Here is a 27,104-nt window from a genome sequence, read left to right on the forward strand (position 1 = left end):
ACAGAAAAGAGGCTTGAAAATGAGTTTGCACACATTCAGGTTTAACTGTGTACCGTTGAGGATCCTCTTCTTGTCCGAGAAGATGCCGATGTTCTGTCCAAGCGACTGAGCGAGGGTGATGGCCATCTCGTCCGTTTTCCCGTACTGGTGAAGAGAGAGAGAATAAGAGGTTTATTAGATCAGCCTGAGGAGAACTAAAGAGCTAACAGAGGCATCTCTGTTTAAGGTGATTTTATTAATACTTGCACCAACACATGAAGTGGAATAAAAGTATTTACAGTGTGTTATTACTTTTCTTTTAATGGACAACTGAGAATGATTATTGTGGCTGATGCTGACAGGTTTTCAGGGAATTGTCAGTGACTCACCTCATTCACTCCGCCTCCTTTAGTGAGAGAGCAAACTCCTCCCATGTAGGAAGCTCCACCCCAGCTGCTATGAAAGCGATTCCCTCTGATGAAACGAAAAGATTGATTATTCCATTGGAAAAGATGCTGAGCACCGAATTGGGCGAGAAAATCTTCTCAGACGCTCGGACTCACGAGAAGAGGTGAACAGAGTCGCATTTCTCCTTGATGAAGTCCTTCCTGTACTTCATGAACTCCCTCAGGGTCACCATGGGGTCGTCGTCGATGTTGAACTTGTTGTCCGCTGACCAGGTTTCCATGGCAACCAGCACAATCCGAGTATTAAGCTGTTCCTTGAAGATCTGGGGGGGGGGGGGGGGAATATCAGTGTTTTTGTTATGTTTTCAAAGTCTCATTAGTTCAAGAAAGAACAGACAAATGGCACAGCCTGATCCTGACAGTCAGGCATCACTGACAGGCCTCCATCAAAGTAAGCATCATCTACAGCTGCTCATTATGACAGCACCATTCAGTGTGATTGATACGGTCCTGAGAAACACTGGAGGAGACGACACGAGCAGAGCCTCTTTGCTGAGTAACGACAATCTCACCAATAACCTGACAGAGCAGTGAGGGAGCAATCAGCGATATGTGACACTCTCTGTTTCTATTTGTGAACACATGTGGTCGGATCTCCATATTAACAGCAATGTTCTGCAAATAAAAACCCTCAGGCAGTGATATCTGCACCAGGACTCGCTCTATAATGCACTTCTGTAAACATTATGTCGTTATGCACATTAACCTACGATTACATTTTCCTAACGCCAATTTTTATGTTGGGATTCATCTCACCCGTGTGGTCACAGTCACATCTTTCTAGTCCAGGTGCTGTTTCCAAAATACGGTAACTGTCATTACTGACCCCCAAAGGCCATGCAATTATCGAACAATCCCTTCAAAATTTCTATTTTATGAGATGTCCTGACAGCCACAACCGCAACGTCTCCGATTTGTTTACAGCTGGGAGCCTTTGTTGCATGTCACACACTCTTTGCCCTTGTTTCCTGCCGGTAGCCACAATATCCGCTAAACAATAAAGGTGACAGTGTAAAAAAATGATTACCACAGCAGAATAAAAATACAAAAGGTGATAGCCGAATTGCCACTTTCTGGTTTTGTATGTTTCTATTTATCATAAAACACTTTACAAGAGGCATTCAACAGTGTTTCCATGTGCACTTAAGTGAATGCCTCAATTTAAAAGAATTGGCTCATAAAGTGCATGTTGATTATTTTTGGAATGTTATCTTGGGTACATAATAAACCTGAGAGCAGAATGATAAAGGTACAAACTTGCTTGTGCTATAGTGGGTGATTTGGGAAAGAATGGACTATAAAATAATATATAGAGAATGTTAAAACTTGATAAATTTGGTCTGTATACTTTGCAGTTGCTCTGCCATTTAGAATATGTGATGTGAATGTGGCCTCTTTGCAGTGGCGGAAAGACAACTCTATTTTTGCATGGAAATCAATGTGTAATTCCCAAATAGAGTTGGCTTCATATGATCGTCTTCAAGGACACAACACAAAAACGTGACCTTCCTCCAGCTTCACCGGCCTATCAGCTTACAGACGTGACCCTGCAGCAGGTCAGATTTCCGTAACACAGCACACAGATGTGGCCACAAATAATCAAACATTGAAATATCTGCCTCGGTACTGTCGGAATGTGCCACCACTTCAATCCTCTGAAACCTGGAAACTCATCACCGGCCAAGAGGTTTTAAATGGAGAGAGTGAGGTTGGTTAATGAGAAATCAGTGCAGTGTGTGCTTGGCTTCGATACATGGTGGGAGTGTTTGTGGCTAGCTTTCCAAGAAGAGGATCAATACAATTCTTACCATGTCAGCCATATTGACCACTGACTTAGCATAGTTATTTGTGTGCCCAACGGAAAGCCGATGCTTCTTGTACTGGAGGGAGACAGAGGGATGGAGAGGAAACGATTAAAAGCAGGATCCATAATCTGGAACAAATTCATTTTAAGCCATTTAAATGTATGAAAGAAGCGTTTCATTCGCTCATAATATCACTGACATTGCGTATGTAGCAAAAGTCAGTCCCAGTGGATCTTAGTTAAGCACATTAAGATCAAAGCATTTTCTGTTTCATGCACAACACAGGAAGGTTTTTATTCGATTGACTCAGACGTGCATGCACTTTTTAAGTGCTGACTCTCAGCCCACCCAGCATCCTGAACTATGAGCTCTCAGCAAGTCTACAGTGATATTCAATATTTTGTTTATCGTCAACAAATCCTGTGAAAAGACCAAACAAATATAAGTTGATATTGCTGGGCCAAAGCTTCATACACTTTATTACAAATTATGATAATAAAATGTGATTCTTAACATGACAGAATACAGTTTTTTTTATTATGAAATAATAAATTTGATAATTTTATAAGTCATTTCAGGCACCAGTAATAACCACATGCACTATTCAGGCAGTAATACAAATATAAGAGAATTACTATATTATAAATTTAAGGTATTTTTTATCATAACTGCACATTCACACCATAAATAGTTAAAAACTTACCATTAAATGGTCATTGATCACCATCAACTCAATGTATTTGATCTCATCCTCAACGCTGTGTGACACATGTGGAGCCTGAGAGAAGAAAAAAAACACTTTTCTTAGTTTCCTCAAAGCGAGACTGTGTGCTTCAAGGAGGATTTCAGGAGAGCACACACGCACACGCGCAGTAAACACACAGTAAACACACAGTAAACACAGAGATCAACTCAGGTCTCCTGCTCCACCAAGAAAACAGGAGAGACGACAAATCAATAAGGACATTTATTTGCGGAAAAATATAACACAGGTGCTTGTTCTACAAATAAAGACGAGAGTGGCTCCGAGGACTGAATGGACAGACAGCTGCAGACATCTGACTGTTACTCATAAGGTGAATATATGTGGGAGGAGAGAGAGGAAACAGTGCTCTGGCTTTGTGGAAAAACATAAAACATACAGGCGGGAAACAAAAAGCATAAAAATCTCTCTATCTTAAATTTATAGAAGCACACATGCTCATGTGCACAACACAAATTCAAATAAACACGAGAGCATCGGCAGCCCTCTGCTAAGGATGATGATTTTCAATCTGAAGCTGCAGCAAAGTCATACCTGTCTCTTCTTTCTCCTGTGAACCACTTTAGACCCGGGGAACGGAGGGCTGGGGAACGGCGGCTCTGGCAGGTCACCTAGGAAACAGGAACATTTATAGCCATCAGCATTCAAGGAACAGTTTCCAGTGTTTAGCATGAATACATGTACAGTGCATCGCAAAGCCCCATCTTACCATTGAGGAGGTCCTCCCCTGCAGATTTATAAATCATGTGAATGGGGACATCGCCCTAGAAGGCACAAAAAAGAGGACGTCAGTCAGGAAACAGGTCAAAACAAAGTGTCGGTTATAAACAGGCATTTATTAACTTTTTCTACATGGCGCAAAAACAAATTATCACACTCACTGAGAAAGATCTCAGCATTGAGGTCAAAGAGTTCAAGCCCTCCAAAAAGAGAGGTCAGTATCTTTCAGCTCTTCAACAGATTATTTGATTAATAATACAACAATGCATTTGATCAGAATAATTGAAAGCACAAGTCTGGTGAGTAGCGTACTATAAAGCGTACTACTGCAATAAAGAGGCTGAATACATAAATACTCTGTGTTCATGCTGCTTATCGGCAACCAAATCAAGATAAATACATATGCTGTCTAATTTGCATTAACTGCACACACGCGTATACAGATAAACACACATTTGTATCTGTCACACTTAGAACAAAGGAAATGAGAGAGAGGTACCTGAGAAAAACACACGATATCTGATCGCTGATGATAGCTGCTATGAAAACAAACATTAAAGAGTGCTTATATTAAATTTCTACCCCTGCCTCCTTATAAAATATTATTTAAACCTACTTTTTGGAAATTGTATTTAATCTTTTGTGCTAGTTTTACATCTTTACTCTTTTATCTTATTTTAAGTTGCTTTGTGTCTATTTTATAGTATCCTATGTGAGCTGCGTATATATCTGCGTAAAGGAATGAATTCCAGGAAATCTATTTGTTTTGGGTGAATAGGAACAAGACAAGGGGGAGGGTTAAGCGGCACCTGTTAGACGCCGCTAAGGGCGAGGACGCCTCCTTCTACTCTGACACCCCTTCCTGTTTACTCTCGTACTGTAGCGGAGTAAAACTTCTCTGTCGTCTGTAGCAGCGTTAAAGGAGAAATAAGCTGAGATGCCTCCATCTTCCATCTAAACACGATCTACCTGCTGGACACACACGGTACCGGAGCCTTCCTTCATTGTAGTTACCGTGTTTTAGCTTCATATCTACGCAGTGATCCGGACGCAACAGGTTGCTGTAATGCTAACTCTGTATGCTGGCTCTGAGCTAGCTTGCTAACGTCACGAGCTAGTCAGTGTTGAATTGGTTTTGATGACCCAGTTGTGTATCGGTGTCATATTCAGATGATACGTTCGAGCGAATATAATTATTGATATACATCGCTTTTGATTGAATAATGGACGATGAGCTAACAGGGCTAACCTGCTGTAACCACTCAGATCGTTAGCTTAGCTTGCTGGGCTAATAAGAGACTGTTCAGTGTAATAACAGCTTCCTAAATACTAGTTATAACTCAGTGATGGTGGAACGTTAATCACAGTTTGACTTGAATACACATTAGGTGATGTTTTTATAAATATATTGCCATAGCTTAATTCAATGCTTTATCAATAACCTCTTGTCATGTATTTTAAGCACTTGTTACCACGTTCACTTCATAATTTACTTAGTTAATTATGTGTAAATTAAGATAAAATCAACCTTAGAACCTCAGAAATTCAAATACACACATTACACATTGGACAAGTTACAAGGGGTGAGTTAAACCTGGGTCAAAAACATTAATTCAACTGTATATATATACTATGATCTCAGCGAGGTTTTCCATCGCTTTAGAACAGACAAAACAAGCTTTAATCCAAACAAATTCCAAGAATAATGTAAAAGATCTGATTTGATGTTACTGCCCTCACTTCCGAACCTGGATATATGGCATCAAATAATTTGTAGAGCCGTGTCTAAGACTGGGAGATTCACTTATTCAGCAAGTAACTTTTTCATGGTAAATCTTAAATCAACTCCAAAAGTATCTAGAAGTGAAGTTGTGATACCGAGGTCAAGTCACGGCTGCAAGCATGCTGTCATCTATATAAGACTCAAGAGTGTAACACAATTGTTAATTGTGTAGCTGTACAGTCTATGCAATGCACTGCAGTACAGACACTCGGCGACAAGAGCCGTCAAGTCAGCCCCACTGTGTTTGCTAATGAAATGAGAGCATTGTTTCTCTGGGACAGCAGATACTGGGTCAGCTAAACTGTGTTGAATACAGGGGGGTTGCCCATAGCTAGGTCAGTCTGTGGCACAGTTAGCTCACTTCAGTACTAATGAGGCCATTCAATAAACTTGTATAACTATGTTTTTTTTTCTCATTATCAAGAGTTTTCTTTACAGTAAAATAATGCTAAAAATTACATTGAGGCCCTGTTGATTCCCACGGCACTGACCAGCTTCTTTCTGTTTGTCTCACTCTTCCGTTCAAACAGGAATTCTCCTCCTGGCCTCAGTTCCTGTCGGCACCAACAACCATGTCGTGCCGGGACATCCATGCCACCAACGCTTTTTCCTTCATCATTGCCTTCGTGTCAGTGGCGGGGCTTGCCGTGGCAACTGTAATCCCACAGTGGCGAGTAACGAGACTCGTCACCTTCAATCGCAACGCTAAGAATATCAGTGTGTATGATGGGCTGTGGGCTAAATGTGTGAAACAGGACGGCTTCTCAGGATGCTACTACTATGATTCAGAGGTATTGTTTTTATCAGCTTGCTTCCCTCTGTTTTAGTTGTTTTTTCCTGTTATGTTTTGAAGTTGTCCTAACAGAGTCATGTTTTCTCATATTTCCAGTGGTACTCTAAAGTGGACCAGCTCGATCTGCGGCTCCTGCAGTTCTGTCTGCCTGCAGGCCTGCTGTTCGGCTCGCTGGCCTTGCTGCTGTGCATGTCTGGGATGTGCAAGACCTGCTGCTGCTCAGACAAACCTGAGCCGGACATCAAAACTCTCAAATTCCTGGTCAACAGTGCGGGCTGTCACCTGGTGGCTGGGACTTTCTTGTTCCTGGGTGGAGCTATCGCCATCGCCCCCTCAGTGTGGTTCCTGTTCCGCACTAAGGCGCTGAACCTCAGATATGACAACATGTTCACCGATGGGTTTGCTGTATATGTAGCAATAGGCTGCTCCGGAGGACTAATGCTGGCCGCGCTGCTAATGTTCATGTGGTATTGTATGTGTAAGAAGTTGCCTTCACCCTTCTGGTTGCCGCTGCCGTCCATGTCGACCTCTCTGTCCACTCAGCCTCTCACTGCCAACGGATATCCTCCCTCCCCAGTGTATGGTCCTCAGCCCTTCCCACCACAAGCCTATCCTCCCACAGTCATCGACACGCAGCAGTATGTGCCAACCCACGGATATGCACAAAGTGTGGTTGCCCCTGCACCTACACAAGTGTACATGTCTCAGATGTCTGCTCCAGATGGGTACGGGTCGGAGGTAGGAGGAACCCAGGCCTACAGCTACGCTCCCTCACAGAGCTACGCTCCCTCACAGATCTACGCACCCTCGCAGAGTTATGCACCTTCGCAAAGCTACGCTCCCTCTCAGGCATATGGATCTGGCTACGCAGGCCAGCGCTACTCCAGCCGCTCACGCATGTCTGGCATAGAAATCGACATTCCTTTGCTGACACAAGGAGACTAAGAGAAGAGAAGTCCTTGAAGCCTTTAGTCTTTTAACCTTATTTAGGTTCACCACTGATGAAACTAACAGAGTTTGATGGATGGAAGTTATTAACATCAGAGCTATTAATAGCCTCTAGAGTGACAGTGAATACAGTCAGTTCAATTCAGGTTTGTAGATTGATGTTTATGTACCAGGAGGTACAATATGAAGGATGATATTTTCATTAAAATATATGAACACTAAAGCATGGGTGTTTACAACACTGTATTCAGCTTATTGATGTAGAAAGGGAAGGAATTCAAGTATAATCACTGAAAGACGCCTCAACTAACTTTTCTTCACTATTTCACCAGAGTACCATCTTCACATTAGGTTTCCTCTCCTGTTTTGGTGGACAAGGGACCAACTTAGTAGTAACAGGCAAACGGCACGTGCATTTGGTTGGTGGCTTTTTTATAAAATACCACTCTGGCTAAACATTCACGAGGCCTCTATGTTTGCTGCCAAAAGTATATTTTTCTGTTACATTTTTAATGATGAACTCGTCAGGTTCATGTAAAAGTGATTTGTCCTTGTATCCACTTTATGGAAGTCTTCTGTTATCACTAATGAACAAACACTTACTGACCTTATACTATATGTTTTTAAATAGACGCCTACTAACTCACTCACTCATTTAGTGAATTTTAACATGAATTGTTAAGAATGTCACACTACCCTGCAAAGAGCAGCTGTTACAGGTTTTAATGCACTAATGATGTGAATACTGTGCCTGTTTACATTGCCTTTGTAATTGTATGGCCTCTTAATATGTATATGTATCTATTATTGCAGCATATATGTTGTTTTTTTACTGCATGTTTATGTGAAAAGGATCATGGCACTAGATCTGTGAGTTGTGTTCAATGTAATGAGCCGATGCAGAGCTGAAATGTCAGAAATAGCAATGGCAGGAATGATTATACTTTTCATTTGCTCTACAGGACTATTATGATTAAATATAAGAAGCAGTTGGATCGCCAGATGAAGTGGTGAGACGTGTTCTATTAGTACCACTAAACGTCTGCCAACTTAGTTGGAAGTGTGATGTTCAGGATGCTCGTAGTTGTGATTAATCCCAATTTAACAGTCAGTTCAGTTGTTGCCTTTTGTGTGTTTTGCTTAATGAGCACTGATCAACGTGACGTTAATCCTTACTGTTTAGGTTCACGATATTGTCAAATGTTTTTTTCTACACTGTCATTGTTTTGTTTTTATTAAAACAAATCCCAATACATCTGCATGTCTGTTTATGTGCTGCTGAGTTAAACCAAATTAAATACTAAATATTTTTTATTGCAACAAAAAATAGAGAGACAAATCGGTCTCATTTTTTAAGTAATCATGTGAGCCGCTTTTCTCTGTCTCCGTCTTGGCAAAAAGCTAAGAGGTGAAACTGGGCATCACATCAACCAAACTGAATTACAAATGTGAGGACGTTGATGCTTTCAGCCGGGTTCAGTCTTCACATTTGAACTGATAAATAGTTTGAGAAACCGACACCCGGTGAGGCTCTGGTTTCCCGGAAATGCTGTAAATCCTCATCTGATCGCTTCATGACTTGAATCACTGGTGGAATATAAAGTGGTTGCTTCATCACCAATGACACAGAGGCTACAGCTGTCCACATGATTATGAACCCAGATACTCTTTTAAGGTTTTCTATGCTCAGAACGACCAAGCCAATTAAGAACAGTCAGCGGCCCATTAAAACCCAGCTTTAAGCCGTCAAGTGTTCTGTCTTATCTTTGATGTCGTTTAAGTAGAATGAGCATATGAATGAGAAGCCTGAACTGTGGCGCTCATAATTGGAATCAACTTCCACTTTGATGTGACGCTGACATTTTAGCTGAGAGTTTAGCGGCTGATGATAAATAAGAACTAAATTAAAAGAAGCTTTTTTATTATTCGTCGTACGTACACGCACTCGCACACACACACACACACACAAACACGAACAATCAACCATCACTATCAGAGCCATTACTGCTGAATTAACTGCATTTTCTTGACCGGTGTGGTCTTTGTTCCACAGATCATCCTTCCCAACCAGTCTTTTCTGTCACATAAAATACACTCACAGCATATAGACTCTGCAGGGTGTGTGCAGTGATGGAGATTAAGGGTCTAAACACAGATGGCTTTCATATGTCGTGATACAAAGAGACAGGGGCGGAGCCTGGGTTGCCAGGGGAGATGATACCTCAGACACAGGCGGCTGGCTCATGAATATAAAGCAGCGAGGGGTAACACACTTTTTATTACCGCTGTCTGGCTGCATGTGTGAATGAACCGGTCCAGGTTTAGCAACATGGAGTTGGCTCGAGGCCACAGGGAGACCCCGACCCCCTTCTTTTTTAAGACACATTCCCAGCTTGTGCTAGTATGGAAAAAAATCTTCCCTTTGGCACAAAGTGCTAACAACCCCCAACCACAGCCTGCCACCACACCCCCTCTCCATCCTCCAGCTCCCCACCCCCTACAGCTGAGGACAGTTATCCACAGCCTCTCCTCCGCCTTGCCCCTGCAGGTTAGATTGCCACACGGGATCTGAAGACTGCAACAATGAAAACGCAGACCAGTTGAGATGGGATGTTTGGGTATGTTTTACAGAAAATGGAAGAAGCCCAGAGCAATAAAATGAAGAGATATTGAACAGACTAGAATACCACCCTGTGGTTGTAGGCTTCTGCCAACCAGTGCAGATTCAGTCTACATACATTTAATTTCCATATTCTTATGAGGTCACATTTTACCTTTAAACACTGAAATTGAATCAGTTAATCCATGAGTCTAGGTAAACATTTGGGCCAAATTTAAAAGGATTCTCACGAGGAGTTCTTAAGACTTAACTTGTTCCTGAGGCAAAGAAGGGTTTTATTAGGTCAACATGACCTTGACCTATGACCCCCGCAATTCTCATCAATTCATCCAGGAGTGAACTTTTGAACCAAATTGGAAAAAATATTTCCACTACCAAGCAACAATTCAATGATATTTGGTATACACTCATTCATACCCCCTCTCAGGGTGAATCGTAGAAACATTGAGACAGAGTAGGGAAAACAGTAAGTGGTTCGGCCACCTGACTTCTATTTATATTAGTTTTGCCTTTATTTTGACAGTTGAGGGAGACAGGAAAACTGAGGTGGAGAGGGAGTATGATCTGCAACAAAGGGCCCTCGACTGTGTGCAGTACAGTGAGCAGCACTATGCTTTGTCTCAATCTTCACTGAAAGCAAACAAAGGAGCTGTTGGGAAGTAGCCACAGGATCCCTGAGGTGCAGGTGGATTTGGGAAGCTGTTCAGAAAAAATTAAAAACACAAAACATATGGTGTTTTCTGCATAAGCAAGCTACAATTACACATCCTCCCTACAAGTTGCCTGCACACACAGACACACACACACACCTAGGAAATTCTGGATTTATCAGCCAAGTAGTGCAGAGACATCATGTTATTAGGTAGTGAACTTTAATTGTGGCACTACACTATCTGCTTGTACACAAGCCTATTTACATAACACGATAAGACACTTTAAAGTCAATTCAGCTGCATGTGGAGACAGAGCTGCTTCTTCAGGACACACTGAGCTAATGCCCTGCGTAACTTCTCCTGGCTCGGAGGAAGGAGGGCAGATGGATTTACCATATGGCCGACAGGATCCATGCCGACTCTCCATCTCAACAGCCGCCCCATCTGACCATCACTTTCAAGCAGATCATAACAGCCAGAATCAGTGGTGCATCATGCTGCATTCGAAGCTGTTAGTCAGTGACAGAGTGATATGTGGCTGTTCCAGGCTATAACAGGAACAAGTCCGACCATACAACTTTTGAAAAAAGCACTTAGGTTGTTGCAGCAGACATCTGCAGGTCTGTTTGACAAAAATGAGAGGACCACTCACAGACCAGACTGTCGGAGAGAGACAAAGAGATCCGTATTGACTGTGAGGGAAATAGAGAAGAAGAGACGCACCGAGTCCCACACGGATGCAGACGGGGAGAGACAGTCAATGTGGACCATCACCCGAGGGGAGCAGACATCCAGGGCTCAGTGCTGACACACTGACAGCCACCGCTGGACTCCAGGGCAGAGCTGTCCCCAGCATCATCCTGCAGACAGGATTCCCTCGTCCAGCCAAATCCAACACAACTCCAATGGAGGACCATGCCAAGTGTTTGCCAAAAACCCATCAGTGCGTTTTACATAATTTATCTGAGAGGAACAAATATGTGCGCCCAGATGAAATCTAATATTTCAACATTTAAAAATATGGACATGAGGGGGAATTTAATTAGTTTTTAGATCATTCACTTCAATCCTATACATACATATAACATCACACTTGATGAAGGGATCATATGTTTGTATGTGCATCTGCAACGTAACAAATAGCCTAGATAAAGACACATTTCTCAAATACCTCAAATAATAAAGTTAAGGTAACTCAAATCTCAAAAATACTTAAGCAGTTTTTCACGAGCGTCGATTTGCCATCTCAGTTAGTGAAATGAGCTTTTCTAGTTTTATTTTCACACATATTGCTCCCTGTGATATAAACAGTACCCCTGTTTAATGAACATTTCTTTTATTAATTACACTGTGTATTTGAAATATAGCACATAAACGTTTCCTAAACGTAGATTTGTTTTAAAATTTTTATGATTTATCACAATGAAGCTAGCGCAGTTAAAACTTTGACGTGCCTTTATATCACTGTATCCGTTGGAATTGACCTGAACAAGGTGACCACAAGACAAGTGCCGCATTATGTGATAAGATCTCTCGCTCTCATCACTTGAATAATTCAGTCTCTCCAGAAAAAGTAGGAGATGGAATGACAGAGGCGGAGGAGAGATGACGAAGGAGATGACAGAACAGGAGCAGGTAAAGAAGTCCCTGACCCCTCTTATCTTGTCTCCTTTCGTCCCTTACTGATTAACACCAGGCACACTTCTCCTGAACGTTTTAATTAGAGCAGAAAGAAAGTCGCTCACACACACACACACACACACACACACACACACACACACACACACACACACACACACACACACACACACACACACACACACACACACACACACACACACATACAGTATCAGCAGCTGTTCTCATGCTCACAGCGTCTTTAGACAATCTCAGATCTGTCCCCTCGTTCCGACCGTAATGCCTTTAATTTGTACTATCTAATTGGCTGTAGGGTTTTCTGCTGTCTGCTGTCTTTGTAACTCAGCAAATCCCCTCTGTCCTGAGACCTGTCCGCCACTCTCTGGGTTCATTAGGAACAGCCGCAGTCGCTGGTTTGTGATCTGTAACTGATACTGGTTTTGTGTCCGGCTCCTCAAGGAACAATAGCTGACCCATGTATGAATCCTGGGACATCAGGAAAACTATTCTCATGTATCACCTGCTGAGCACATCCAGGCACAGAGAGAATCCCAACTTATGTCCCAGGGGTCGCTTCTTACGTTTCCGGGAGGTCAGGTTTTTCGCTACCATGGCAAGACTTAGGCCTCAACTATAGCCGCCTACCAACATGCACCTACATCATGTGGAGGTTCACTAATGCTGAAACTATAACACCAGCTTTAGATGCAGCACCAAGGCTAAATCCAATGAACAGAAAAAAACAACGTATTGGTCCTATTATAAGATCATCACAATAGATAATATACTTTTCAATATGAGAACTGGAACAGACGTAATTGTTTGATAAGTGACGGAAACGATGAAATGATAAAGAAATTGATTAATTGATTGACACTAATTGGGGGATGTTGGTTAGCATTAATAAAGATGCATTAATAAAGATGAATTTGAGCTAATCGGATTGTGGTGTGTGGATACGTCGGGGGAAAAAGGGTTGGAGACCACTGCTCTAACAGATTTACTGACCGCGGACGAGTCACACGAGAGACTAGAGGCAGCTGGACGTGAAAGGATGGAGGGAGAACAAATTGAAAAATCCCTGTGAGAGGAGCCATCGTCCCCTAGCTCCAACAAAGTGCATAGAAACCCGTGTAGATTTTGCGGAGTACTTACTTTGCTGCTGTCCTCTCCTCCAGGTTCAATCATGTAGGTGTGATTGCCATCGAAAAACATCCCACTAAAAGAGAGAGGGGGGGAGAGAAGTAGCATGAAAGCACATGTCAGCACCCGTTTCTGCTGTTTAAGTCATCGCTACATGAAATAATGCATCTGAATTAGCCTCCTCCCCAGCTATCAGTGTGACAGATTAGCCACTTCGGTGGTTGCCCAGGAGCTTGGTGTGTATTTGGAGCATTTTTCAGAATAATAACTGCAATGCACTCATACGCGTTGCAATTTCTGACAGAAGCCTCGGCCACCGTCACCGCTGTGTTTGGCAAATGGACAGCATAGGGGTGGAGGATGATGAAAAAATGAAAGGTCATCCAATCATTTCAGATATCCCCCCCACACAGCGTAATTTAAAGGTCACCTGAAGTTGTCATCTCTGGAACAACAACTAGGAGTTTGGAGTGGTTGAACACAAGTCGCATTGACTCAGATGTCATTGAAAAACATGACTTCACATGAACATCCACTTATCTGCACTTAAAACTGTAAATACATATAACGAGAGAAAGAGACACACACACACACATCATATAAAAACGCTACTGGGGTCAGGGATCAGTTTTACTCATTGAGCAGCTGTTTGAAGGTCTTCTTGTCTCCCCCTGCTGTTCGGACATCATCCGTTAATTAACTTTATCTGAAGCTTTTAGGAGATTGCATGGCTGGGTCAAACGGGGAAGTCAGGAGGGTAAACACTGCAGGTACTGACAATCTGTCTTCTCTCCTCCAACTCTCTCTCTCTTAGCTGTTTTCAGGGCCTCAACATTATTCACCCTTTTTTGTCCTGGTCTACATTGCACTTGCAGCAGATAACACACAGTTGTGTTGAATAACTATGGACCAGTTTTATACATTTCTTGGTAACCCAAACTAAACACTGGTCATTCAAATTCTTCCACTGAAGGCCCTTAGATGCGAAGGGGCTATTCTGTGCACCAAACAGGATTGAGTTCAATTTGAATATAAATCTGAATCAATGAATTGTCAGACCACCAAACAGCTAGATGCTTTGTTTAATTTTTCACCGTCTTTTTTTTTTCTTTCACTAAGAACAGCTCAAACTCACTATACACAACCTGGACATTTTGGCTAATCTCTATTAACAGCTCTCTGGATATTAAAACAGATAAAAAGACGACAGCCGATGAATTTCCGTCAATGTGTTCCACCTCTTTTGATGTGATTGGTCAAACTACAAAAAGAAACCGTAAGACTTCTAGACCAAAAATCTTGTATCTAGTCTGAATATTCTGCACATCCACAAGCTGAATCTGTTTCTAGAGTTTAACATTAACTTTAAAGCTACACCATATAGTTGTACTAGTGGCAACATCCAAAGCATCCCTGGAAGAAGCCTGGTTCTGAATAAGAAGTCTCTGCAGTTTAATGTACAGTATGCATTTCTGGAAAACAAGAAGGGAAGAGGGTTCACTCTGAATCACTGCTGAGCATTTTCATGTCAGTCAAATCTGTAGAACTTGAGTGACGTTTCAAACAGGAACCTGAGTCAATAGTCTACATCCCATCTGATGGATTGTGCCAGGATCACTATCCCTCTGTGGAAAGCTAATAGCAGTATTGCATTGCAGGGTGAAGTTTGTGAGAGAGAGGGAGATAGCAGAATGTATATTAGGTATAGTGAAAACCTGACTCAGCATCAGGGAAATATCCTCTCCCTAATGTCTAACCCCCCCCGATACCACTATTGCTTCCCTTAACTCCCTCCCCTCACTGTTTTTCCCTCAACGACGTGCACACACACACACGCACACACAGCATATTATGGGTGTGCCTCTTCCTCCTTTGCAAGGCTACTGTGATTCTTTTTATATGTGCATTAAGACTTTCTGAAATGTCATTCAAATTGAAAACACAACTACTGTCAAAGATATTAACAATTGCCACAACAGCAGCTTCATAACACCTCGCAGAAATATGTTCATGTGACATATATATATAGAAATATAAATTGGCAGGAAACACCATAATATATATTTTAATCTATTATGTCCTATACATTAGTGTCATGCTTCTGCAACACATTAACTGCACTGATTAACTTATGGAATGGGTTTCATTATTTTGTGCATGTAGATAAATAACTTGCTGTGCTCACACATTTCCCAACATGTTTCCATAATCACATGAAATATGCAAATGTTATTAAAAGCCCCGAGATTGGTTTAGTTTATTCAGCAAAAATAAATCTGATTTCCTCCACTTACCATAACTAGCTGAATTTACATGTTGGAAGAAGATATATAACAAGGTTTGATGAGGACGTGCAGCAACTCAAAAGCGTAATTTGATGCCGTGTGTCTCACAGCTTATGACTTCATAAAGCTAAGATCTCTCCATCTTTACACCTCACACCTTGAATCTAAAAAAGATGTTTCTAGGTCGGTTTCCTCTTTACACTGAATAATCGACCAAACAACTTCCTCTTTATATTCTAGAGCAATCATTGTTATTCAATTTAAAATGTCCACTCATCACAACTAAATGTGAAGAACACGACCCTCCAGGCCCCAACACTAACAAGCATAACTGACTCACACATTGAACAAAATAATTATATTTAATGAACGAATAAACCCGTCAGCAGTGGACTCGTTTCCTTACTTTTTTGCTGGTACAGTGCATTTCTGCTTCCTTATCTTTTTGCAATTACTTTTTAAGTCATATACATAATTAATGCAAAAAACAGCAAGTGCAATATACATATCATTACCACTCAATGGAGGGGTTTTGTCTTATGTTCACAAATACAGTTTCCTTTCAGTAAAGGTGTTCAAGTAACTGTAAAAAACTATAATACACATGCCTACACAACACATAAATACAGTGTTCATGCATCCCTCCCTGCAAGCCTGGCTTCTGATCCGTCTCTCTGATGGGACAAGAGCTGCTCTGGAGCAGAAAGTCTAAAAATAACACGGAGAGGAGAGGAGAGAGATGTCTGAGCTGCACCTGTCTGAGTGAATGATAATCTGTGTACTGAAAAGTGCAGAGAGACATAGAAGGGCTGGCTAAAACTAATTATGTTGACCTAACGGATAAATGGGAGCAAGGCCCAGGACCTGGACTCACAGCATGAACAATGTTGGCGAAGAAACAGAAACACTCACACTCACACACACACACACACACACACACAAACATCCCACACACATGTAGAAATATTTGTACTTACTGCAGTCCATGACAAGTAGAAACAGCCACAAAGGAGTGAGGACTGTCTCTGACCTTCCCCTGGTAGTAGCAGTGCTCTCCTCCCTGTGAGCAAAACACAAACACACACAGATTAAGATCACACACACACTGTCGCCTCCTTGAGTGTCTCATTGTGTCGAACACTGAGTGAAATATCCCACTTGCTGCAATCATTTCCATAACCCATTAGCAAATGCGTCCAGAGTGATCAATCACCCATAACTCATTTACAAACACACACAAATGCAAGCATGATCTGATGTGTGTATGTGATTCTGCACATTAACCCATTTACATCCCACCGTCTCTGTGTTAACTGCTCAGTGACTTTTCCCGTCCCGACTTCTCCACAATAAAAAAGCCACAGCATCACGTAAAAAAATATTCGGCATCTCTTCTACCGCTGCCCGTCAACCACTCATTCTCTGTCCCCACTCTCCATCTGTCTATATGCAGAGTGTGCACAGTGTGTGTCTCCCCCTCTCCCTGCGAGCATAAACATGCATTTATTTTCAATAGACGTGTATGATGTCTAAGTGTCTAAGTGCTCTGCAGGCCGTCTCTTCCTGGTCCATTTCTTACTGCCTAACAGCCATTAGGCAGGATGCTGGTCTCCCTGAGGAGACGCAGCTTTTATCAGTGGATCAATTTCTGCTCTACAGTCTGATGCTCTGCAGAAAAATGCCGCTACGTCAACTTCTACCTCCACGTCTCTCTGTGGTGCTTCATTCGTGTCCATCTTATTGGTTTATGCGAGGATGCATATTTGTGTTTGTTGTTGGTATTAAAACTCATTGGTCAAAAGTGTGTGGAAACCTGATTCATGGACATTATTAAGCTGATGGGACAACTTCCAGCCCGGGAAGACTTTCCACAAGAATTTGGGACCTGGCTGCAGGATTGGGTTGAGGTCAGGGCTTCATGCAGGTCCATCAGGCTCTTCCACTCTAAACTGAGCTTTGTACACGGGAAAACAGAAAATGGCCTTTCCCATTTGAGGGTTAGGACTTAGTTTTAGGGTAACAGTTAAGTTTAGGTTAGGCATTTCGTTGTGATGGTTAAGGGTAAGGGGCTAGGGAATGCATCATGTCAATGAGTTCCCTCACAAACATAGAGAGGCGTGCATGTGTGTCCATTTGTCTGCGTGTGTGTGTATCGGCAAGGATTCATTCACAATAATTGCTAGGATTGAATTACAGTGAAATTGTATTAGCCATGCTGACATTGCTTTTGGTTCTGTTGTTCTCAAAGTTTGCTCTCAGTCCCACTTATGTCCTAAGTTATAAGTTCTACCAGTTCGGTTCATCAATATAACATCCAAGATGAACAGAGATGACGAATTAGACTAATCCAGAGTTACCATCAGTGCACTTTTAGCCAAACAGGGTGGAAATGTTATAAAAAAACTACAGACACATTGAAACCTAGAATTACAATGCAACAGAATAAGTTAAAAAAGTTTCTTAGACAAACCCATGAAGCTACAGGTGAAGAGAGGCTGAGTAGAGATAGAGCGAGAGTGTAATGAAGAGACAGAGAGAGAAGAGAAGCTATTTATAAGTTATGCTGTGCTCCACTATCTCAGTGTTGCTACTCCTCTCCTTTCACCCTGAACCTTCTGCTCCACTTCTCATCAAAGCACAGAAAGCACCAAAAACCCAGCCCATTCTGTGTGTGTGCGTGTGTGTGTGTGTGTGTGTGTGTGTGTTGCTAATTAGGTCTGATCTGTGATGTCCTCACACACATATAAGAGCAATTAGTCATCATCAATCATTTGAACAAAATAATGCACAATGAAAAGGTGGAGGTCAGGACACTGCCCTCTGATATCACACAAGCAAACATTATACTAAAGGCATTATACTTTAATATTCATTAGACAAATAAGTATATTTTGCATATGTGCTGTTAAAAGAGCAAAAAGAGCTAAAGTAAATTCTGGATATAAATTTACAAAGTGAATTAATTCACAGAAAGATTGATTTCTAATAGCTTCCATAATTACAAAGTGACCATATCATAGAATATGCGGTGTAATAACTTGGATCATTCTCTGTAAAGTACCATTTAACTAATCTGCTGCTGAGCTGAGTAAATCCTGACCATTATAATCCCCACACTCGATGTTACACGACACCTCAGTGGGTGTCCTGTAACTGAAGTCCAGATTTTAGAGGATTATTACAGCAATCTTAATCTCATGATAGCCGAAGGTTCAGGCCCCGTCCACAGTTTCACTTTCACTGAAATCTGAGATGAATGAGGGCTGAGTGTTTCTCTCTGTGTGCAAACGGACTCGCTGATTATCCAATGAACGGCTCAGTGATGGAGAAGAAGCTGTTGCAGGGTGTAGAGGAGGCTGCAGCTGCACATCAGCTTGTCTTTGATGTTTCTAGTGGTGTAGACACATGATATATGAGCTATACAACGTCTATATCTCTATGGTACCCTGTTACATTATACACCTGGTACGTATAAGGGTCCGTGATTTTCAACAATTCTACCTGCATAGCGACGAAATAAGACAGGCAGAGCAAGTGGACTTGGGAGCAAACATGGTGCGTCAATGGGGAACTTTGCTTCTGTGACATTGGCAACCCGATTTCCCAGTTACACTCCAGGCCGGTCGGACCATATACTGCCTGTCAATCTCCTACACTCTCACCCTGAGTTTCCTGTCTCTAGAGACTTGGAGGGAGTGTAGTCAATTCAATAAACGCAATATTGACATGTTATCTCCTTATTGATGTTTATGTTACCTAGTCATACAGTGCAGTTCTAAACCTGCCTGTTGGAATGGGCTGTTCACTTGGACTGTGGTTTTCTTTCTGAAACTGTTGTGAAACACTAACCCTATGTGGCGGTTAATACTCCACTATATTCAAAAGCAGCTCACTAACTCTGCCTGTCAGTTGTTTGTCTGTAGTGGGAATGACAGATCCTTTGTCGCGTTGGAGTGAGATAATGGTGGTGGTCCACGACCGAGGTGGCAGCTGATGATGGATCCTAACTGGCGGCAATGGAAAATGACTGTGGACTATAGTGGATCCGATCGTGATGATGGATCATGATCTTGCTGGCTGCTGACCATAGACTATGATTGCAGCAGGACTGCTTGATATATAGTATTGAAGTTATCCTTCAAAATGTTTACCCTCATAAATGCTGCTAAAAACTTTAATCTTGATGATGTTTTCCTACATTTGACATCTAATGCACGTCTGTCCGTCCTGTGAGAGGGATCCCTCACATGCGGCTCTCTCTGAGGTTTCTACGTATTTTTACCCTGTTAAAAGTTTTTCTTTGTAGTTTTTCCTTACTCTTGCTGAGGGTTAAGGACAGAGGATGTCACACCATGATAAAGCCCTATGAGACAAATTGTGATTTGTGAATATTGGCTATACAAATAAAATGTGATTGATTGATTGATGTTTATTGCTGGGCAAGTCTTGTAGACCCTTGAGATATCTGACTGCTGTGGTGGGAAAAATGTTTCAGAGAGTCGTACGAATGAAAACAGTTCTCCGTAGAGTTAAGGGGAACTGTAATCCAGTGATGGTTCTCTGTGGATCACAACAAAAAAATCATCATTGATATATAAAAAAATTATTGATTACAGCTGCTCTAAGAATGTTCTCAAACTCCTTTCAGCCTAACAGTTCAAACAAGACTATTCCTCGTGGTCTCACTGTCAAAACCTGGGCCTCATAAAAACACTGTGTCTTCCATTTTAATTGCAAATAATAAAGTGGTTATTGAAATTGTGAGTGAGCATAAGTAGAGATCAAATGCAGTTTCTTACATTTGTGATGACAGCCTTCCCTTTTTCTGACAAATGCCTCTCCACGTACCCCGAAGACAGCAGATCACTGGAACAGAGAGGAAAGACAAAAAGAGAATTAAAGTTAGAAAAAGTGATTTTTATTCAAGTGTCACTCCAGTTATTTCAGTATGCTTGTATTTTATAGGATCATTGTACTCAATCTTGGCAGCACAAAGAGCTTCAGAGCATGAGACCAGCTAATTATGACCAGCTTGCTGGGACAAGGCTATTTCCTGCAGATGAATCCACACAAACAGTTGTACAAATTCAGCCTTCTCCCAACTGTCTGGTGCGTGTGTCTATCCAAGCAGTGAAGGACAAGGGAAGGTCAGTACCCAGTAAAAAAAAAAAAAAAAAAAGAAGCAACACAGGCAGAATAGGAAAGAGGCAGGACATAAATTGAGAGAGTAAGGAAGAAAAACAGAGGCATAAATAAGAGCAAATCAGCCTGTGGGTGCTTTCTCAGCAGAGCTGGACCCAAGAATCCCAATGGAGACACACACTGCAGGAACAATCTGAGACAGAGATGTATGAGGTGGTGTAGTGCTCAGCCACACCGACACACACAAACACACACACTGACACCAACACACACGCACGCACACACGCACGCACACACACACACACACACACACACAAACACACAAACAAACAGAGGAATGCGGCATGATGTGGATGTATCCCTTGAGCCACTTTCCAAATATAATACAGTTTAAGGTTTTAGCCTCTTATCTCACAAAAAGGTGACCTGAACAGTATACATTACATACACACACACGCTCACACACACACGTACAGGCAGGGACACATTCCCCTATACATAGACTTTTTGACCCAACTGTATATACTTCACATTCAACTGAGCCAGCAGCGATCTTGGCTTAGGTTTATAAAAAATAAACACACACAGGTTTGTTTGGACATTCTTATATCTTCCACCAAGGAGGATATGTTTTCATCTTCCTTTGTCTGGTCGTAAGCAACATTACTCAAAGCCTACTGGACGGATTTCCATGAAACTTGGTGGAAGGATGGTCAGGGGAAAAAATGTTGGTAGGGATCCAGGGATTTCTTTCCCCTTCCTTTAACATTGTATGACTGGGTGTATTTTCTTTTGTGAGTTTATAAATAAATAATACATAGATATTGATGAAAAATACCAGGCATATTTAGATGATATTTGAGTGCTCAAAATTGTGTGTGGCTTGATTGATTTGAAGGGAGATTTAGGGCCTTGGGGAAGGTAAGCGCCATTCTAAAGTTAGGACTTTGCATTGACTTTGATTGATTGTGGACAGACTGACCAAAACATTACCTTTAACATTTACCATGACCAATTCATTTTTACGAGTAACCTTAACCTAATCAAGAATCATATCTAGCCTTAACCAGGAGCTCGGAAAGGACGTTTTGCCGCATTTGGACCAGGCTTTGGTCCCCAGAGTTTAGAGTGGAAAAGGTCCTAAAGAGGCAACTAAAGCAGGTACACACACACACACACACGCACGCACGCACGCACGCACGCACGCACGCACGCACGCACGCACGCACACACGCACAAACACGCGCGCAGACGCAGGAGCCAACCTTGCACCAGAAGAGAGCGGTATACAAATTTAACAGTACAATAAGCATGTTTGCTGAATCATCTCATCTAACTCAGCAAGAAAGCAAATGAGGGTATTTAAAAAACGTCAAACTACTTATTTCAATGTTTATATTATATAGTCAACCTTTACAGAGAAAATATTTAAATTGTATATTTAAAAGTATTTTTTGTCATGATGCATTAATAGCTCTTTTTTCTTCGAGAATAGGAGCGGCTGCTGTGTTGAAAGATACAAATAATCGGATTCTGTAATGAGTCATAATAAGACAAATCATAAGAGATTATTCTGTTTACGGAGGCTTCTCTCAGGAGGCAAAAGTTTTCAAACATGATAAACGTCCATAGTTCAAGTGAAGCCCCTGACATCAGTGCACACGCACACACACACACACACACACACACACACACACAGGACAGAGGATGCTCTCTAAGATGACTAATAGGCAGTTTGCTATGGCCATAAAAAGCATGTAGGAGAGTGGAGAGAGGGAGTGCTATAAAGTGGAAAGAGGGAGGGGACGGCCATCAAGGGGGGAATATAGAAGCAGGAGAAGGGAAGAGGTAGTGAAAGTTAAAGAGAGGTAGAAACAAGATGAGAATACAGAGCTCAGGCCCTGAGCAGACATCACTTGCACTGCAATGAACCTTCTCCGGAAAATGCCTCGACCCGGTGATGTCGAAACAAAACCCAACACTCACAACGGCACTGTGCAAATTAAATCCTCCGCGACTCTTGAGACACAAGCAACAACTCAACATTTCTGCATCAAACGAAAACGCCATCAAGACGTACACGCGCAGCTTTAATGAAGACTTCCAGTGTCTGACGAGTCCCTGGGTCACAGGCGTGCACTGTAAGCCTTTGTTCTGCAGGGATGTGTGTTTAAAAGATTCAGAGCTTGTGATCTTGATCCTGCTCCATGCTGAGCCCAGACGGGGGGGGGGGGGGGGGGGGGGGGGGGGGGGGTCGGCAAGCGAAGAGCATACTGAGGCAGCATGGCAGACAAACGGGCTTCTAATGGAAGACGCTGATAACAGATTTCAGCTTTAATTGTTACAGGATTTAAATAATTTATTTGACAGACAAAGACGCAAACTCAGCCTCGACCCCAACCCCCACACAAAGAAAGATCTCCACACCAATGCATATTGTACTCCTCTCTCTTACTGTTAACATGAGTGTAAATGCATAACTGAGAGGGGCTTCTTTGAAGCTTCACTCTGATATGCAAACAAACACAGTCACGCGCTGTTTGCCTGAATTTCTCCCCGTGGACGTAGATGCTGCAAACTTTCAGCATAAATCATGATCAAAGTTAGAGATGTTTGTCCAATAAAGCCAATTAAGAAGCAACAACAACAAAACAGTGATGAGGGAAGTCAGAAACCGAGGCCATTATGCAGAAGTAAATTATGAAATTATCACAACTTAACGGAACAGATTTGTGGTTTCAGACATATTTCGGTGGCATCTGGCCCCTCTGTGCAGACCAGATGTGAGGCTGAAACAGACAACAGGCAGTTTTCCGTCTCATTTTCTACGTCTGTCTCTCGTTCTCTCAGCTCATTACGTTTTTAAATACCCATGCTCATCCTCGGCTCTACTGGAGTGTTCTAAGCCTCCGTCGCCGCGGCAACATCTGTAAGAGAGCCAGCGTCAAACTGTCAATCAACCCTGGAGGAGCTTTCGGAGGTGGATCGACAGACGCTCCACTTTCAGCCTACAACGTTTCATAGGCAAGCATCACCATTTAAATAGCAATCACATCCCTCTCTCGCCTTTTCCCTCACTATAATGTCAGCCACCCCACCCCCCCCCCCCCACACACACACACACCTGCACATACACAAACAAAGGAAACCAAAGAGCACCAAGGCTATTTGAGCTGAGGAAATGTGGCACTGCCAAATCCTTTTCACCTTTATTAAGTGGATCATAAAAAGTGACTGAATGCCAGCGAGTGCACAGAGTCCGTCTGGTTGTCACGCACATCAAACTTCATCCTTTATTTTTATTTTTATAGCAGTTTGCTGTGAGTTGCTTTGGGCTAAGACATCTGCTGTGGCAACCCACTTCCCTCTGAGGTGAAGCATGGACACACAAACATCAACTAAGTTTGTAAAATTCCTCTCACGATCTGTGTCGCCAGGCACCGCCGCGGCACTGAGATGAAAAAGAGCACAGAAAAGATTGGCAGGGCTAGTGTGTGTGTGTTTTTGTGGATTGGCACAAATGTTGGCATCGCAGGCTTTTCATTGCTTTCACACAGTCTTTCCAAAGACTCCTCTTAATACACCCAACATCTCAAAACACACAGAAATAGGCAAAGGCTCATAGAAATTCAGCCTTAAAATGAATCCTGTGCGTCCATACATTCATAGATATCTGAAACAAAGGCAACACTGCTGTCATCAAATCCACTTCTGCTCCATATATGGATTTGCCATTTAACCCAGTAATAAAAGGGCAACGCCACACAAAGGACTGTGAGCATGTGCTGTGTCAGGCTTCCGTAATGAGGATGGGGGAGTGCTGAGCGAAGGGCAGAGCGACGGAAAGGAGAGTGGATAAGTGCACCAGAGACAGCATGAGGGGGATGCAGAGAGATAGGAAAGGTGGAAAACTGGAGTAGAGATGTGAAAATTATTGAAGGAGAGACGACAAGAGAAGAGAGGAATGGGAGGAGGTTTGTCTTTGGGACAAGCTGCAGCTGCTCTCACCTGCCCACCACCCCCATCTCCAGTCCTCTGTCCCTCTGAGGCCTCATTAAAGGTCTCCAGGCTGTAATTCATTCACTCTCCAATCACTTATCAGACATGCAATTCCAATGGCATTCTCACTGGGATCCCTGCCCTTATTGCACAGGGAATACTGACGCTCACAAACGAGAAATACGGATACTGATAGAGGGTAAAAAAAAATTAAACAGAACACTCATAGTCCTGTTGTGTGCAGCCTTGGGTCCCTTCTGCAGTTGGGTATATGGCACGCAACGTACAGGCCTAACATAGTCGTCTCCTGAATTATGCAGCACATGGGGATGTTATGGCCGCTGAAGAGAACAAGCAGATCTGTATCTGTGACAACACGTGGGCTGTTAGTGAACTCCACAGCGTGTAAACCGGGTTAATGGAGACAGAAAGACAGACCTTTGGGATCAGGCAGTCGGGCCCTGTTTACTGATCCATATTCCATGGTTATACCCTTACCCACTGTTCTTACACATGTGCTTGTTGTTTCGGTGTAACATTTTGTTAAACAGTCAGTCTCTGAACAATAATGCATGCTTTACATTGATTTTTACTTAGCATGACAGAGGAAAAGTGAGTAATCTATGAGAGACAACAGAGGCATTAGTATTTTTTCCTGCTGAGAGAACAAGAGTCTTCCTCCTGTTCCTGTCTTCAATGAAAACCAGCTCCTTGATCACTCTTTGTCTCCACTAATCCTCCACCCTGAGTGAGAGGGCTCGACAAAGGACAGGGTGAATAGAGGGGTAACACTAAAGCAATATAATGAGATGGGCAGAAAGAGAAAGAATGATGGATCAGAGAAGGGGGGGCTGGTAATTCAGTGCTTGATATCCTGTAAAGTCGACAATCACCCTTAAAGGGCAGGTTAACATTGTTAGCTATGCTAATGACGTGGCTGGAGGGACGTTGCTGCGAGTTGGGCCAGACTGAAACATCTCAATAACAATTTGATGAATTGTCATTTCATCTATTTAATACATTTAATATTTACAATAATGTTTCATTAAGAATAAACTCGACTGACGTTGGCGATCTCATGACGTGTTCAATAGCGTCACCATGATAAGATCATGGATGACAACTCCAGAGCTGTGGAGCCAGAAACCCAAAACTCCTTTGGCGTAGGGCAACTGAGTATTGTTTAAACACAGACCGGAACCAGGTGCACATATTTTTTTATCTGAACCCAATCGTGTAAAGATGTCCACATACACATATTTACACAGTAGTAATCTAAAAGTCTCTGCTGCTATTGGCTCTTCTTATTTAACCCAAATCACTGCTACAGAAATGATCTGCATCCACCTCCCTGACACACACCACAAACTCTGCAAAACTGTATTCACTGTTTCACATTCTAACAAACACTGTTCTGACTATACAGAGTGCTGTCGGCGTCTCTGAGCCACTTAGCAAACACTATCTGTATGTTTGTGAGCACTGTATTAGCTCAAATACACACAAATATAACTTCCAATGTGATGTTAGTGTGTGTTTGATCAGAAAACACACAGATCAGAGAAAAGCCCTGAGAGGGGGAAAGAAGGAAGAGATGCAGAGAGAGAGAGAGAGAGAGAGAGAGAGAGACTGAGAGAGGAGAGGAGAGGATACTTCTTTCAAGTTCATACCTCCCTTAAGCATGTTCACAGACACTCCACTATATATCTTCCTATCTCCAACACATATTCAACCCACACAGCAAGACTCAAGGGTGCATGAAGGACATCCACATCTCTGCCTCTGTCCCCTCCTCTCTCCTCGTCCTCAACTACTTCTTTCTCTGTGTCTTTCATTCCTTCCCTCTTTCTCACACACACACACACACACACACACACTCCACTCTGTGTTTTTCTCATTAAATCCGCAGTAAATCAGATCACGCCTCTCTGCAATAAATTACAGAGCAGGGCACAGAGGAGGAGAGACAGAGATGGAGGTGGAAAAGCAGGAGAAGAGTGGAGTTGGATTGTGGCGATGTCGGGAAGCAGCGAGTGAGTCACGAGCAGACGATAAATTACCGTGGAATGGGACATGTGAGAGTTAAATCATACACATGTGGAGATTAAAGGCTGCATGTGCATGTACCAACAAGCATAAATACGGGCACACACACACACACACACACTCCCACACACACAGGGATGCACACCAATAACAGCAGAGCATCAGCCGAACATCAGACACCTACACACATTTGAGGGACCAGATGGTAAATGTCACAAAGTCATGAAGTCGACGTGATCGTGACGTGGGCTGGACGACATATTGATTCATTTCTTAGTACGTGAACAAGAGATGACGTCCAGAAGAGCCATTCCTTTTTT

General features: G+C 42.4%; 2 protein-coding genes across 2 annotated transcripts in view; one reads left to right on the forward strand and one right to left on the reverse strand.

Annotated features, from left to right (window-relative positions):
- The window catches only part of adam22 (ADAM metallopeptidase domain 22), a 53,381-nt gene that overhangs the window by 15,970 nt on the left and 10,307 nt on the right, over positions 1-27,104 (reverse strand). Inside the window, exons 4-13 of the mRNA XM_053432528.1 lie at positions 20,397-20,463; positions 16,575-16,657; positions 13,325-13,388; positions 3,724-3,778; positions 3,549-3,625; positions 2,955-3,029; positions 2,255-2,326; positions 543-709; positions 369-453; positions 54-144 (exon numbers count right to left, since the gene is read on the reverse strand). Of these exons, the coding sequence (XP_053288503.1) occupies positions 54-144; positions 369-453; positions 543-709; positions 2,255-2,326; positions 2,955-3,029; positions 3,549-3,625; positions 3,724-3,778; positions 13,325-13,388; positions 16,575-16,657; positions 20,397-20,463 (836 nt within the window). The remainder of the gene's footprint in view (positions 1-53; positions 145-368; positions 454-542; positions 710-2,254; positions 2,327-2,954; positions 3,030-3,548; positions 3,626-3,723; positions 3,779-13,324; positions 13,389-16,574; positions 16,658-20,396; positions 20,464-27,104) is intronic.
- On the forward strand, positions 4,563-8,513 carry cldn12 (claudin 12). Its single transcript, XM_053432527.1, has 3 exons — positions 4,563-4,719; positions 6,048-6,308; positions 6,407-8,513. Exons 2-3 carry the CDS (start codon positions 6,090-6,092, stop codon positions 7,253-7,255), a joined length of 1,068 nt encoding a protein of 355 aa, XP_053288502.1. The 5' UTR covers positions 4,563-4,719; positions 6,048-6,089; the 3' UTR covers positions 7,256-8,513.

This window comes from Pleuronectes platessa, chromosome 10 (genome assembly GCF_947347685.1).
Source record: "Pleuronectes platessa chromosome 10, fPlePla1.1, whole genome shotgun sequence".
Lineage (NCBI taxonomy): Eukaryota > Metazoa > Chordata > Actinopteri > Pleuronectiformes > Pleuronectidae > Pleuronectes > Pleuronectes platessa.